The sequence below is a fragment of the Urocampus carinirostris genome, chromosome 10, assembly GCF_059441175.1.
Source record: "Urocampus carinirostris isolate Australia breed hairy pipefish chromosome 10, RoL_Ucar_1.0, whole genome shotgun sequence".
NCBI classification, from domain to species: domain Eukaryota; kingdom Metazoa; phylum Chordata; class Actinopteri; order Syngnathiformes; family Syngnathidae; genus Urocampus; species Urocampus carinirostris.
In genome coordinates, this window is record NC_142358.1 from 14,482,440 (window position 1) to 14,496,920 (window position 14,481).

Genomic DNA, 14,481 nt, shown 5'->3' on the forward strand with positions numbered 1-14,481 from the left:
TTCGTCATCATACACACTAAATAGTTGTTTCCCCTCATAGCGCTTTCTTGGTGTTATTTATATCTTTTAGGACGATTTTGATTTCCCCATTTTATAACATTTATCTGTGAATTTTTGTCTAGCTGCTTGATTTGCGTGAATTTCAGCATGATCGGCAACTTAAAATTTGAAAGAGGCGTGATACCCTCTTCGCAGCCCCATTTGCCATCTAAAGAGTACCAATATATTATTAAAAATAAGAACACTTAATAGAAATGTTATAACTAGATATTGGTATTAGCGCATAACAGAAAAGCTTAACCCATGTTTAATTGAGGGCAAGCCGAGGCGAGGAAAGAAAGAAGCACTTTGCTTCTGCACACAAGCCATCGAGTATTACCAGATTTATAATAAAATGTCCACGCAAGAGTTTTGGATATTGTTACAAAAAATAGACCGTATGTGTATTGTGGGTCAGTCAATGGGTCCACCAAAAACAAACGGTGCCAGATCATTTCATTGAAAATAAATTATTCGATTAAATCGGACTCTGAGGAAAGTCAGAAGAGCGCAAATGAATGGGGATCACCAGCGGTTGGTCTGTGGATTGTTATCAGGTTTAGGAAGCGACTGAGGCGGCATTTGGGGAGAAAGCAATAGCGAGGCTGCAAGTCTGTCCAACTTCTGTGGCGAAGCTACGTGACACCCCTTACAAGCTACTCCTGTGGAGCCTGCATTTCCCAAACACCTGATTTATTAACCCGGAAAAGGATGATCTGGAGCTATACCTTGTGGGACAACGCTACATTCGGGACGGTTGTATTTTAATAATCTCGGAGACCTGGCTCAACTGGCCAGATGCTAGCTTGCAGCAAGCCAGTTTCTAAATCGCTTTCTTGCATTGAAAGGGGAGGCCCTCCAATTTCATTGTAGTTTTGTCTCATGAAAATAAAGACCATTCATTTAACTGCAACGCCATGTTTATTTTGTGGATAGTTATTATTTTGTAACAGTCGTATAACTCTCAGTAGGTAAAGATGTCCTCTCGCTGTAAGTTTGACACGTAAGGGCTTTTATGAAGGTGTGACACTAATTTGGGGAGTTTCCCTTTACGCGAGCGAGTTCTGGTCCCCTGCAAAGAACGAGAAATTAATGTTTACTACGGTAAGACTTTGAGGATAGCTCTCACCCAAACAGAATTCTGCTTCATACATAAATAAATACTGTATTATTTTATTCTTAAGCAGTTATCGAGTTAAAAACACGACAGCAGTCAAGTTTGAACAATTAGCTGGATAAAAACCTTTGGTGGCTTATGAACTCGGCGGTAGTCCCGGAAATCTTCCAGTTTCTGCTGCATCTCGGACATGGTCTTTTCCGGATTTCTGTTCTCCAGCCAGGGAATGGTACGTCGGATCCATTCCAGGAGCTGTGAGGGTTGGATGCAGTTACCAACGTGATAAATGCAGCCCAGATCAATCACTATCTGGTTTGTACTCACGTCACTCGCCAGCTTCTCATACTCCTGCATTAAGTGCTCGTTCTCCTGGTTAACCGCCAAAACTTTGCAGATGCGATTGGCAGCGGTCTCGGCCTATGGGGACGCACACAAGCTATCAGAGGTGAAAGCAGACAGGAGTCATCCATTATTGTATATATGTTTCCTTGCAATTGGTTAATTTACTGTTTTGATTCATGCATTTTGCGTTTATTTACCATTTTAAGTCATGACATAATTGAATAATTAGAAACGATTTTAACAATTATATATTTAAATTGCATCTGGTGGAAATATTTGTTGGCCTGGAGAAGGATGGGTACTTCCAGGCTGTACTTGCCCAAGACACACCACAGGAAATGGGGCCCCTACGACCCTAGTGGTTAAAGCATTGCCCACACACCAACCCACAGTTAAAAGAGGAACGTATATGTTCAATCATTTTCAAATCTAGTCATGAATTTATAATAACTAGTCAAAAACAAGTTATTATTACGCACAAAAAAGTTAAACAAGCATGTAAAACATGCATTTAATGTTTTTTTTAATTGATCAATACTTAAATGTCTCATCAGTTTCTCATGCTCAAATATTTATTTTTTAAAAAGAATTTATAAATTATTATTATTAATAATGATTAGTTAAAATGCTTTAAAATAAATTGAAAAGGCAGTCATTGCCGTTTTAATATAATGTTAAACACAAACTTTTTTTACGATTATTTTTTAAATACATTTTCAAATGAAAAATGTATTCTGATGATTTATTTGGAGTACCGTAATTTTTTAAAAAGTTGTGTTGACAGTAAGAAAAAAAAAACAATTTTAAAAGGTGTTCCAGTCTACTTTTACAGTTCAAGACATCGGAGATAACACACGAGCAATGACTAGGTGCTATCTTGATGGAAAAAAATTACACATGTCAGGAGAAAAAAGTGAGGGGGGGGGATCATAAAAAACAACCCCAAAACAAAACAGCAGCCTAATTTGGATGGTTACAACGTGCAGGAGACTGCTGACTGTTAGTTTCATGTGCCTCAATCACACACCGTGTTTAAAAAACAAAAACACCACCATGCGTCTCACATCGGGTTCAAATGGAGCTGAAGTCCAGCGGATCCTATGTTTTTAACTACTGGACTGTAGGAATACAAAAACAAGATTTCAACAAGAATATTAAATACCTGAGATTATCTTTGAGGTATTGGTAAAAACTTATTTGATATTTCAATTGATCAGACATAACCCAAAAATGTGCAATTGTGAACAACTGAAGCAAAGTGGAAAGAAGTCGACTCATGTTTCTCAAAGAAGTCCAAACTTAACTACAGTCACATTTGCCTTATTTTTGACCTTTAGGAAAATAGGTACAGTAACTCGATTCAATATACAGTGCCGTGAAACAGTATTCGCTGCCCCCTTGCTGATTTTTGCTTTTCTTTTACATATTTATCAGTCACAGGTTTCAGATCATCAAACCTATTTTAATATCCTACAGACACATTCTAAGTAAATATAAAATGCAGTTTCGAAATGTTGATTCCGTTCATTAGACAAGAAAAAAAAAAATCATATCCATCTGCCCACATGTGAAACAGTAATGGCTTTCAAGAACTTAATAGAGAGTGTGGCCATCTTTAGCAGCAATAAACAAAATCAAACGTTTACGATGATTGGTATATGAGGCTTTCACAATGCTGCGTAGGAATATTGCCCACTCTTCTTTTGGAAAAGGGTTTCAAATCCGCCATATTCAAGGGTATTCTAGTATGAACTGCCCGATTAGAGTCGAACCACAACATCTTAATTGGATTTAAATCCGGACTTTGACTTGAACACTCCAGAATTATTATTTTTTGAGCCATTCAGATGTGGACTTGCTGGTGTATGTCGATTGATTGTCCTGCTGCATTATTCAAAAGCGCCCAGGCTTGAGGACACAAACTGATGGCCGGACGTTCTTGTTTAGGATCTACTAGTAAACACCAGAATTTCTTATTCCGTCACCCACAGCAAGTTGTCCTGGTCCTGGGATGGCAAAGCAGCCCATCACACTGCCAACCACCATTGTTTTCTGTTTGCATGTTTTTTGTCAAAGGCTCTGCCATTTTACGCCAGATGGAATAGGCTGCACACCTTCCAAAAAGGTTTATTTTTGACTCATTGGTCCACGGAATGCTTTTCTAAAAGTCTTTAAGGATAATCAAGATGCTTTTTTTTGGGCAAATTTGAGACGACTGTGTTCTTTGTTGCCAGCAGTGGTTTTCGTCTGTGAACTCTCCAATGGATGCCATTTTGGCCAGTGTTGTTCTTAAAGTAGTCATGAACACCTACCTTTACTGGGATGCTTTACTGCCTCAGGACCAGAACAACTTGCAGTGGTTGACGCAATTATAAATTCTAGTGTTTACCAGCAGATCCTGCAGGAGAACGTCCAGTCATAATTTTGTGACCTCAAACTCAAGAACTCTTGGATCATGTAGCAGGATAATGATCCGAAACACACCAAGTCCACCTCTTAATTGCTCAAAAAACAAAACAAACTGAACGATATGGTGTGGCCACGACAAATTCTGGATTTAAATCCAATTGAGATGCTGTGGTTTGACCCTAGACGGACAGTTCATGCTAAAAAAAAAAAAACCTCAACATGGCAGATTTAAAACGATTTAGCAAAACGGGTGGGCCAAAATTCCTGCACAAGGTTGTGACGTTTGAATGTTTGATTTCGTTTATTGCTGCCAAAGGTGGCCAAAGGTTTAGGGTGCAATTGCCTTTTCAAATAAGGTCAGAGATGTTTTGATTTATTTTGTGCCTTGATAAATGAAATGATCATTTAAAATTGCATTTTGTATTGCCTTGGATTATGTCTGTGTGACATTAAAATTCGTTTGATGATCTGAAAGACAAATATGCAACAAATAAAGTAATCAGGAAGGGGGCACAGTTTTTCATGACACTGTACATGAGGTATTTTTATTGCAATTATATTGCACACTGCCCTTACGTGACTTTTGGACAGTCAAGTCAGACCAAGTTCTTTTAACATTTTTCCAAGAACCGTTAATTCTAGAGCTAAGGTTAGAACAACATGATGAGAAACAATTGTCATCATTTAAAAGCAAAGAAAGATGTTTGGAGAGTTCCCATCCAGACATTAAAACTCGATGTTTCACTTTACCCGACGTAAAGGAAAAAATTGATTTCCATCAAAATCACAACTAGGGATAAAAAACGAGCCATAGTGGGGACGGCAAACTTATTTTTTAAATGGTTGCAACTGCATATTTAAGTGCAAAGGTCGGGACAAAGAAGTTAAAATTGAGGGGTTCATTAAGCTGCAACAAATTCAGCTACAATGAGAAACCATGAAGCCAATGACTACTGGTATATTCAATATGTAAATGATTCACGAGGCTCGCACAAAATGAAGAGCTTGAGTAAGCCAACGCAAAAAAAATGTACACAAAACAATCAAAACAATAAATGTTCAGTTTTGCAAGGACTGCTGACAAAAATCAAAGGCAGTGACAAAAAAAAAAAAAAAAAAAAAAAAAAAAAAAAAAAACACACACACACACACACACACACACACACACAGTTTGACAGCTCATGTACATTGTCTGGGATGGAAACTCTCTGCTTTGCGAAGTGTTTGATGCGTGTACCTTCTGTGCGCCAGAGAAGGCGTGATAGAAGCAGGACACATAGGTCATAATAGCCTTCTCATCAGGCCTCAGCGTGCCCACGATGTCTGCCCGACAGCCGAAGCAAAGAAGGAAACAAAAAGAAAGAAGAACAAGCGTGAAGCCCAAGCCACCTAAAGCGACATCGGAAAGGATGCGGGGTTCCCGTCTGTGGCTCCACCTGAAAGTGACGCCAACCCACCGATGGAGCGTAGCGGCTCGCGTTTTGACACAAAGTACAACAATCTACCATGTAATAAATTCTGGTGAAAATGCTGCACCAAACAAATTTGTATGTTGTTAACAGAACTACACACCAACATTTCCTTGTACTGGAACTGGGCTTTACAATTTTGCTTATAAAAAAAAAATAAAAAATACATTGGCAACTATATCAAGAAGCACCTTCCTTTCTTTGTACGTGAATAATTCGAATTAGCAAGACGCCCAACACAGTCAACCAATTACAGGTGGTTTCTATACACACAAAAATGTTGGGATACAATTACTGGTAAGTTAGCATAATGTGTTTACTGGATTCCAATCAAAGAAAAACTAAGCAGGCGGGCATAATAAAACACCCAAAAAATAAAATATCTTCCAATTCACCATTCATATCATTTTATAGAGGTTATTTATATTGGGCTCAACGTGATTAAATAGGATTAATAGGCTAAATTACAATGGATAAAGAATATAACTTTGAAATCAAGCTCAACACTTGACTTCCTCCGGATTAAACCGCAGCACAGCTTTCAAACTCAATAAACCATTTTCTTCTTTGTGCACTTTCACCATCTGAATTTAATTGGCTGAATGTTGTAGATTGCTGCACATTTGTGACCCAACACATCCCTTTGCTGTTCAGGGTTGGAGCTAAAAGAGCTGGGAAAGAGGGCAAGGCCATGCCAGACAGAAGGCAGGGAACGGTTGTTAGTAATAAGGAGGGTGGGGGCACAAAATGGCTGACATGGGATACCTTCTGAGCTCCAGAGAAGGCATGGTAGAAACTGGACACATAAGTCATAATGGCTTTCTCATCTGGACGAGCAGTGTTCACAATGTCTATTGAGGGGAGGTTATGAAAACGTGATTAAACATGGACAGACAAACATGTACGACACACAGTAAACCCAAGTGATGGACAACATAAGGCAGAGGCAGCAAAATACATGTTATGTCAAACAAAAAATATTCACGAAAAAGCATGCCGGCAATGGCTCATGGCCGTTGTTGCTGGTGTCATATAGTTCTTGTTTGGCTAAAGCTAACTTTGAAACCACAGGTCCCAACCCAAACCCTTAGAGGAAACTCACTGGCTAGAACCCCACATTTAAAACAAAAACCCAAGTCAAAGAAAATAAATAAAAACACACATTTGAAATCCCAAGGGCTGATCGAAACACTTAAAAGCTCAATCGGTCTTGGAAACCAAACCCCAAATAACGGTTTGAAAAGAAAAACAGCCCTACTACCCTATTTTAAAACCTTAACCCAAACACTTCCTTCAAACACTAGTTTACAACCCAATCATGTCCTAAAAATACTTGTGGTAATCCAAAACTAACAAATAAATGAAAAACATAATGTATGCTTGGAAATCTGACCCTTAGCCTGTTTTGTGTCTGTTTACAGGCATCCATTAGTTACACAGATTTACAAGAAATAGAAGAGAAAATAATCAAATTCCTCATGCAATCAACCAACACCCAGCGTAGTTGGGCACAATTCAGGTTTACCTTCTGCATCCAACATTTTGGGGATGTCCAAATACTTCTCGGCCACCTCAAAGGCGTTGTTCAGGTTGGTCACAGGGTCATCCTGTGTGAAGAGTCACAATGCAAAAATAACTCGTATTAGAACCGAGCACTGTGCTAGGATTCTATTTAATTCATTTTAATGCAGATTTTTTATATACTAAATACTACATATAATGCATGATTACACAATGGACCTATTAGCACAGATTATGCTCATTCTGTACCCATGCTGCTTTGCAGTATTTTTTCGGGACAAGGGCGGGTTACCTTTCGGAGTTTGTCATAGTCGATCAGTTCCGGTCTATGCCTGTGGATTAGAGCGTTGAAGGCGAGGCCGTCCTTCCAGCTGTCAGAGAACAGAAACAATAGTTTAAACCTCTGTAATGTGCACCACTTTCTTTATGCATATAAACATGATCGTACCAAACATTGGTGGTCGAAAAAACATTGCCTTTTTGAGAGAGAATCGCCCACGCACGAGCTTTCTCTCCCATCAAGTTTACATATTACAAGAGGGTGCAAATATTGCATAGGAAACAAATGTTTTTTACCAACTAAATTAAATGTGTTATCTTTTGAAAGCATGTAGCATAGGTTAGACTATAAAAAACGTTTTCGTTCCGTTTCTTGTTGTCACAAGTATGTCTTTAGTCTGCAAAAACGTTCGCAATAGTGTTTTACTTGTGCAATAGTGCAAAAACTCCACCAGAGGGAGTGCTTGCAATAACTACTGAGCAAATAAAAGAACGCTGTAGATAGGAAGTACAGCTCCTTAAATACCAGCTGGGCTTGTGATGCTGCAGGAAAAAGGCTCCGTTTATTTTTACTATGTTTGTGTCAACGTGTTACCTAATGTGGAAGTTCTGCACGTTGACATTCTTGTAGGGAGCAGTCTTCCTCTGGCACCACAACAGAAGACCCTCCTTGGCAGACGTTTCTGCGAGAATGAAAGGACAGGAATAAAAACAAACTCTCTGCAGAAGAAAATACTTTAGAAATGTAATGTGCGGACAGAAAAACCTTTTGGTCTTCAGAGGAAAAGGAAAGGTGTGATATTGTAATTGTCATGATTAGACACTATCTTCCAGCTAAATGCCGTTTATTAAAAGATATGAGTATAGTTGATAGTTTGCAGTCAAGAAATTTTAAGGCAACCTTCAACAGAGATGTCCTGGATGGCAAAGCGAAGGATGATGGTCCAGATCATTCCCAGAGTCATCTTGGCATTTCCATCGACAATTTCTGCCATAAAAAGGGGAAAAAAATAACCACGTGTCATACGAAATTACAAGGTTCTAAATGTTGATATTTAAAAGTTATTGTATCGTGTAAATAGATTTAACAGTTGTGATAGGTACATATTTATCCAGCTATCAATACAATAAAATGACGCGGCAAAAAATGTATTAAGTGTTTGATCTGAATTATCATAATTTTTTTTAAATCTAGTGAAAATCCATTCATTCATCCACCCATCCATCCATTTTCTGTGGCGCCTATTTTCACTGGGGTATCGAGCCCATCTCAGACCCAGTAAAAAATAATTTACAAAAAATATTTAACATTCCTAGAATAAACCCCCAGTTGAACTGCCTAAACAACAAAGAAAAAACATGTCACGAAGCATACAGGTGTGACCCATTGCTATTTCTTCACATCATCTTTTGCAATGTCAATCCCACACATGTACTGCACTGAGGCATGTGGTCTCTCTGGAATTATTCACATAGCTCAGACACGCAAGGTGGCATACATTCTTGAGCATTGACTCACCAATGCCACTGCACAGCAGGAATTAATATATTGGTGAAGCAGGATGCGTCTCAACATAAAAACATACTAGCTGTTCAGTTTAAGTTGTCTATGCACCTTCTGCGCCAATGGAGACAAGTTTGACTCCCTTGCTGGCGATGAAGTCCAAAGCTTTGTTGACGTTGTTGATTTTGTGGACCCTCATCTTGCCACGCTCTGGCTTGGGTAACCTTTCACCTTAACACAAAACAAATATAAATTTCAATTTGGACAAACTAACATTTGCACTACCGTGTGTGCGTATTGTGAACCACTAAGGTTGTAGGGGCAGCATTTCCTGTTGTGTGTCTTGGGCAAGTACAGTTTAGGGGTGCCCCATCCCTCTCCATGTCGACAAATGTTTCCACCTGCACAACTGTCAAATATTTTCCTTTTTTTCCCTTTTGATTTTTTTTTTTTGCTGCTAGTGTTTGGATTCCAAGTGAGTTGATACTATGCAAGAAATGTTTGTGTTTCTGTACCATTAACGAGGTTGCGGAACTCTAGGAGTCTGCCGGAAAAAAAATCTGTCAAACTGAGTCAGAGAGGAAATATATTGCTATTTTTGATACCTGTGAAATCTTTGGAACACAATCCATGGCTTTAAAATGTAATTTGAAGTGCTAGCCCTGCATTTAATCAAAAATTGAAGCCTAATTTAGTTCTAAAGCAAAAATTCAAAATCCAAACCAGTGTTTTGCAGCACAAACAGAAACTTGCAGTATGTGATACATCAATGAGACTTAAAAAGACTTACTATACATTACAATGAATTGTGTGTGAAACATTTATTTTTTTCTTTCTAAATATGAGAATAACATCAATCGAGCTTTACCAGAGATGACTTCCAGAAGAAGCATGAGTTTGAGGCCATCCCTGAAGTCTTCCTCAATGCTTTCAATCTGTGTGCCAGCCTTGCGCAGGTGGGAGTTGCACCATGCCGTAAATGTCTAAGGGAGGACACAAAGAGAACATACAGAGTTAATTTATTTGCAACATATTTATACATTTTTACAGTCCAGGCATACAAATAATATACCATAAAATTCGAACTATAAGCCACGACTTTTTCCCAGGCCTTAAACCCTTGGGCTAATGTATGCAATGATGCGGCTAATTTATCCAATTTTTCTAACGGCCACCCGGAGCGCACGAGCAGTAAGAGTGAGACAGGTGGAATATATGTCAAGGAAAAAACAAGTTTAATGTAACTTATTTTTTTGTGCATGAATAAAACTAGCATGAACAAACCCTCATCATGAAAAAAGTGTCAAACAAAACTACCATATAGGGAAACATTTTACGAGTCTGTTTATTTGTAAACGGAAATAATGTGGCGAAACGGACGGATTACAAGAAGCAACGTCCAATGAAGCAGAAATGTTTCGGGGGGATTCCTATTCAACTGTCGGCATTATCGTGTGTTTTGGAGGAAATATCTATCTATCTATCTATCTAAAGACTTTACACTGTTGGATTCTATGGAGTGTCCTTGATGTAATGAAGCAATTTTGCAGACATTCAAGAAGTTGAAGACGACCAGGGGATGTAATCGGGAGTTACCTCGGCTTTACAGTTTTCGGGTATCTTGTTTCAGACTAATAGTGATGTTTCTTTGATGTGTCTATTTTGAAATGCTCATCATATCTTGTATGCCAAAAGTTTAAAACTTTCAATGATATGTGGCATGACGTATTTCAGTGACTGGTGACATTGTACAGACACGTATTTTTTAATCAAAAGACAGGCGGGCCGTCGGAAATGTTAAGGGGTTAAGGATCTCTATATTGTTAAAACTCTTTTTTTCTTTGTAAATATCTCATGTTTCAATGTGGGTACAAGCGGCTTATAGTCAGGTGCGGCTTATTTATGTACAAAATGGTATTTCCTTTAATATATACTGGGCGCGGCTTATAACCAGATGCGCCTTACAGTCCGAATTTTACGGTACACCAAAGATGCTTTGCAATGAAAATCGTGGTAAGACATCTCAGAAAAATTTACCAAGCCAATAATTTTACACCTGGCAACTTGAATGAGATTGGGTGGACATGATTATCATAACAGAAAAAAATGACAACTTCAAAGATCCAGATATCAAATTAGACAGAAATGTCTATTTTGGTTTAACACACCCAATTGGGGGCAAATTTAATGTGACTGACCAGTATTGCTAGTGATCCAAAAGCAGATCGTGTCTCATGGATACACGTTGTTTTCAATTATACACGTATTTTAATTTAATTAAAAAGAAACTTTGACATCAAGTTTTTTTGTTGAACTGTGGTTTGTTTCATTTATCGATGTGTTTATTTGAAATAAACACAAACCACCACGGTTTTTAGAAAAAAAAAAGTAAACATGACCTGAGGGTTGAACTGCTATTAAGTTGACAGGAAGTGAGGTCTTGAGCTACTGTTTTTGACAGGATATGGAATTTTGGAGCCACAAAATGGTAGCACTCAAACATGTATTGTTTGACTTCTTTGTTTTAAAACATACATATTGGGGGGGTTACATTTTCATCTTGGAAATCTGATTTATACTGATGCTTTCATCTTTTTTTTTCTCAGTCACAGTTGAAAAAGAATGCAATTTAGATTGGTAAATGGTCTGCATTTATATAGTGAAAGTCACGGAAGACCTCCCAAAGCCCTTTACAATGTCCTTCACACATATTGGTTTTACTAGGAAATCTAATTTTGAAAACCCCCCATATTTAAAACGCGTCGATATTTAAGGCCAGTTAATGTATTTGTGCTCATGTTCTAACCAAAGATTTCTCGAAAAAAATAAACATTCCCACATTCAAATCAGATTAATCCAAACAGGAACTCATTCTCAAAATCTGTGATACTGTAATGAATTCTAAAACAAATACAAATCAGTAACGTGGGGGAAAAGGCCCATGGATTCAACTTTAGAATTTTACATTCTTTGCTTTGGGGCTGCAGACATTCCGACGGGAAATGTACTTTTGATTATTTAAATTTGCGTTTATACAAATGTGAAATGTACTAAATTTTCTTAAGGGGTGGATCCAGTGCATTTAGAGCAAACTCAAGAAGCTTGGTGTATGATTATTGTGTTCACTTGTAATTATATTGAATCGTAGAAACACAAGTTATTAAAGGCCATGATACGACACACAAGTCACACCCACAAATCTTGGTAAACGAGACTGGAGTATAATGGGAAAGAAATGCTCATCATCTAATTAGAACGAAAATAATTAGTGTTGTTCTGATGCCAAAACTGTACCATTTTAAGATATCGTATCAGCGAGTACTGACCAAATCACAGAAATAAGTTATAAAATTAATATGTAATGCTCAAAACAGTATGAGTACCGCTGAATTTTGTGATTAATGCTACGGCAGGTTGCAGGTTCTTCTTCGATTGTTTACAGAAGGTTATTGCATATTTGTCAACTTCAGAAAACTACTCACCTTTTTAATGATTGCAATTCCCTTGTTTAGTGATAAGAGTCCATACAAACAGAACATGGCACTTATTTACTCAAAGCAAGGCAAAAGTTGTTTTTTCCCCCACATGTAAAAAAATATCAAAAAAATATGGGGAAATATAAGGAAAACGTACAATTAGACATGTATGTTAGTGTAACATGCAAATTATTATTTATGGTAATCTCGGCTCTTCTGAGAAAACCGTCTCTTACAGCTAGACTCACTAAAGAGTCGGCCATTGGTTCCCAAAAGGCTCTTCAGATTATGTTGTTGCTTTAACCGATATATTACCAAAAATTGTGTAAGATTAAGCCTAAAATAAATGAAGATTTATAACACTACTATATTATACTAAGGTTTATTTTCTCACTCTACAGTGAACTTAACTGTTTTATACGTTTTTATAGTAAGCAACATAGAATCTCTGAAAAACATATTACACAAAATAAAAATTTAAAATATCAAGTCTTTGGTGCTATAAGAACTATTAAATAAGAACTTAACAAGTTACAATTCATCATTTAACCAATGTAGACTGAAAGAACATAGCACCCTCTGAAAGAAACTCAGCAAAAAGGCAAAAAACGCATTAACCAATCAACCAAATAACCAAAAGCGAGTGAGATTATAAAAAAGGGTGCAAGCAGGCACACCATTGCATTTGCAATCTTTAAAAAGATTTATCTAGGTTATTTCGATTTAATTCACATTCATATAGATTTAGAAACATCATTAAGTTCATGAGACTTTCGCGGGAGAATAATTAGATCCTTGCGGCCCATCGGAGACTGTCTGGTATGGGAAACACTGGAGGAATAATCATTTAAGTGTCCAATTACAGACACCTTTCTACTTAGTTGCAAAACATAACTGTGTGCTTTTGGTGGTCCCACCTCCTCTTCTCAGGATCCCACCGCAGAGGACCAAACAAAGTGAGCATTGAGCCAGGCGGATAATAACACCCTTCAACAACCCCTCAGCCCCCTTCACCCAATAAATGAGGATTGGGGGGATATATTTCACATAAACAAACAGACAAATTGGGGGTAGGAGCGGGACAACAATGCCCTCCTTCTAGTGCTTGCTCGGTTCAATGAAGCGATTCTGCAATGACAGGCTACAGATTTGATAGGAACTGAAACACCATAATTTGAATTACAGGTGTCAAACAAGGCCAGGTTCTCCATACATCCTCAGTGCACATAGGCAACATAAAGAAACTCATATTAAGAATGTGCAGGTCCTTCAGCCTTGCTAAAATCTGTTGACAAATTTGATTTCTATAGTAAACGGATTGGATTTCCACACACTGGCAGGATTATAGCTACATTTTATTTAATTTTGGAATAATAACCCTTGTGAGCTCTTAAAACATGCCATTATATATTCTCGGTCTTTTTTGATGTGGGTCACAGTTTGGCCATGGAAGGAATATTTGTTCTGAGTTTGGGCAAAAGAAGAAAAATGTGTGAAGGACTGTTGCTGTGGCAACTTGTTGCAAAGGAGGAGGGAAGCATTGTGCTTGCAAACGTAAACGCTGGCTTATTGCAAATGGATAATGAATGCATTATTACCATGACCACATGCAAATATCAAGATGATGTAAATGGCTGCCATTTATCCAATACTAGCTGAACAGCTTGCATGGAAGTAACGTTCATGGTATGGTAATATTGGAATAGGGCTGCACGATTTTGGGGGGAGAAACCCAAATGCGATTTTTCAGACCGGTGATGCAATTTTGATGCGATTTTCGATTTAAAAAGCAAAGTTAATTTGCTGTGCTAGTTGTTTTTTTTTTTGTGAGTACTTAACCATTGGATGCATGACATACCAGTTTATACATTCTACCGTGAGTGGGGTCGATAATTGCCGGTAGAGGGGAAAAAATAAATAAAATACTAATGCCATCATGTCAAACACATGGTTTATGAGGAATACCTGGAATATGACAGTATTACAACTTTTTTTTCAAAGATTTTGAAGAATAACGACCCAGGGTCATTTTTGATCCCACTTATGCATCAGAGGGTTAATACTTGTGATGTGCTTTGACCCGCCTGGAGCCGTCAGACAGTTAAGAAGCAAAGGTGTCCGTATGATGTCACCAGTCGCTGGTCTTATGGGAGGCCTAGATATACCCTTAGAAAAAAAAATGCAAAATACTAAAGTTTAGTTTTTCAGGTTGTGATCAAATTTGACCTGGGACCAGGTAAGGCTTCATGCATTTGTGCCGGCTGTTTTCCAGCTAAGATGCCCATGCTACACTCATCCTGCATGTCAGTGGAAAAAAAAACAAAA

The 14,481-nt window shown here is 37.9% G+C and overlaps 1 protein-coding gene across 5 annotated transcripts in view; it reads right to left on the bottom strand.

The window, feature by feature from the left end:
- LOC148357872 (alpha-actinin-4) overlaps window positions 1–14,481 on the bottom strand; it is a 57,338-nt gene that overhangs the window by 12,812 nt on the left and 30,045 nt on the right. For 3 of the 5 annotated variants that reach the window (XM_088346527.1, XM_088346529.1, XM_088346525.1), the window contains exons 2-10: window positions 9,549–9,663; window positions 8,792–8,911; window positions 8,078–8,164; window positions 7,772–7,859; window positions 7,190–7,268; window positions 6,902–6,983; window positions 6,142–6,227; window positions 1,481–1,573; window positions 1,283–1,408 (exon numbers count right to left, since the gene is read on the bottom strand). In XM_088346527.1, the coding sequence (XP_088202653.1) occupies window positions 1,283–1,408; window positions 1,481–1,573; window positions 6,142–6,227; window positions 6,902–6,983; window positions 7,190–7,268; window positions 7,772–7,859; window positions 8,078–8,164; window positions 8,792–8,911; window positions 9,549–9,663 (876 nt within the window). Of the gene's footprint in view, window positions 1–1,282; window positions 1,409–1,480; window positions 1,574–5,144; window positions 5,231–6,141; window positions 6,228–6,901; window positions 6,984–7,189; window positions 7,269–7,771; window positions 7,860–8,077; window positions 8,165–8,791; window positions 8,912–9,548; window positions 9,664–14,481 lie in introns of all 5 variants that reach the window. The other 2 variants (XM_088346528.1, XM_088346526.1) reach the window with 1 other exon arrangement.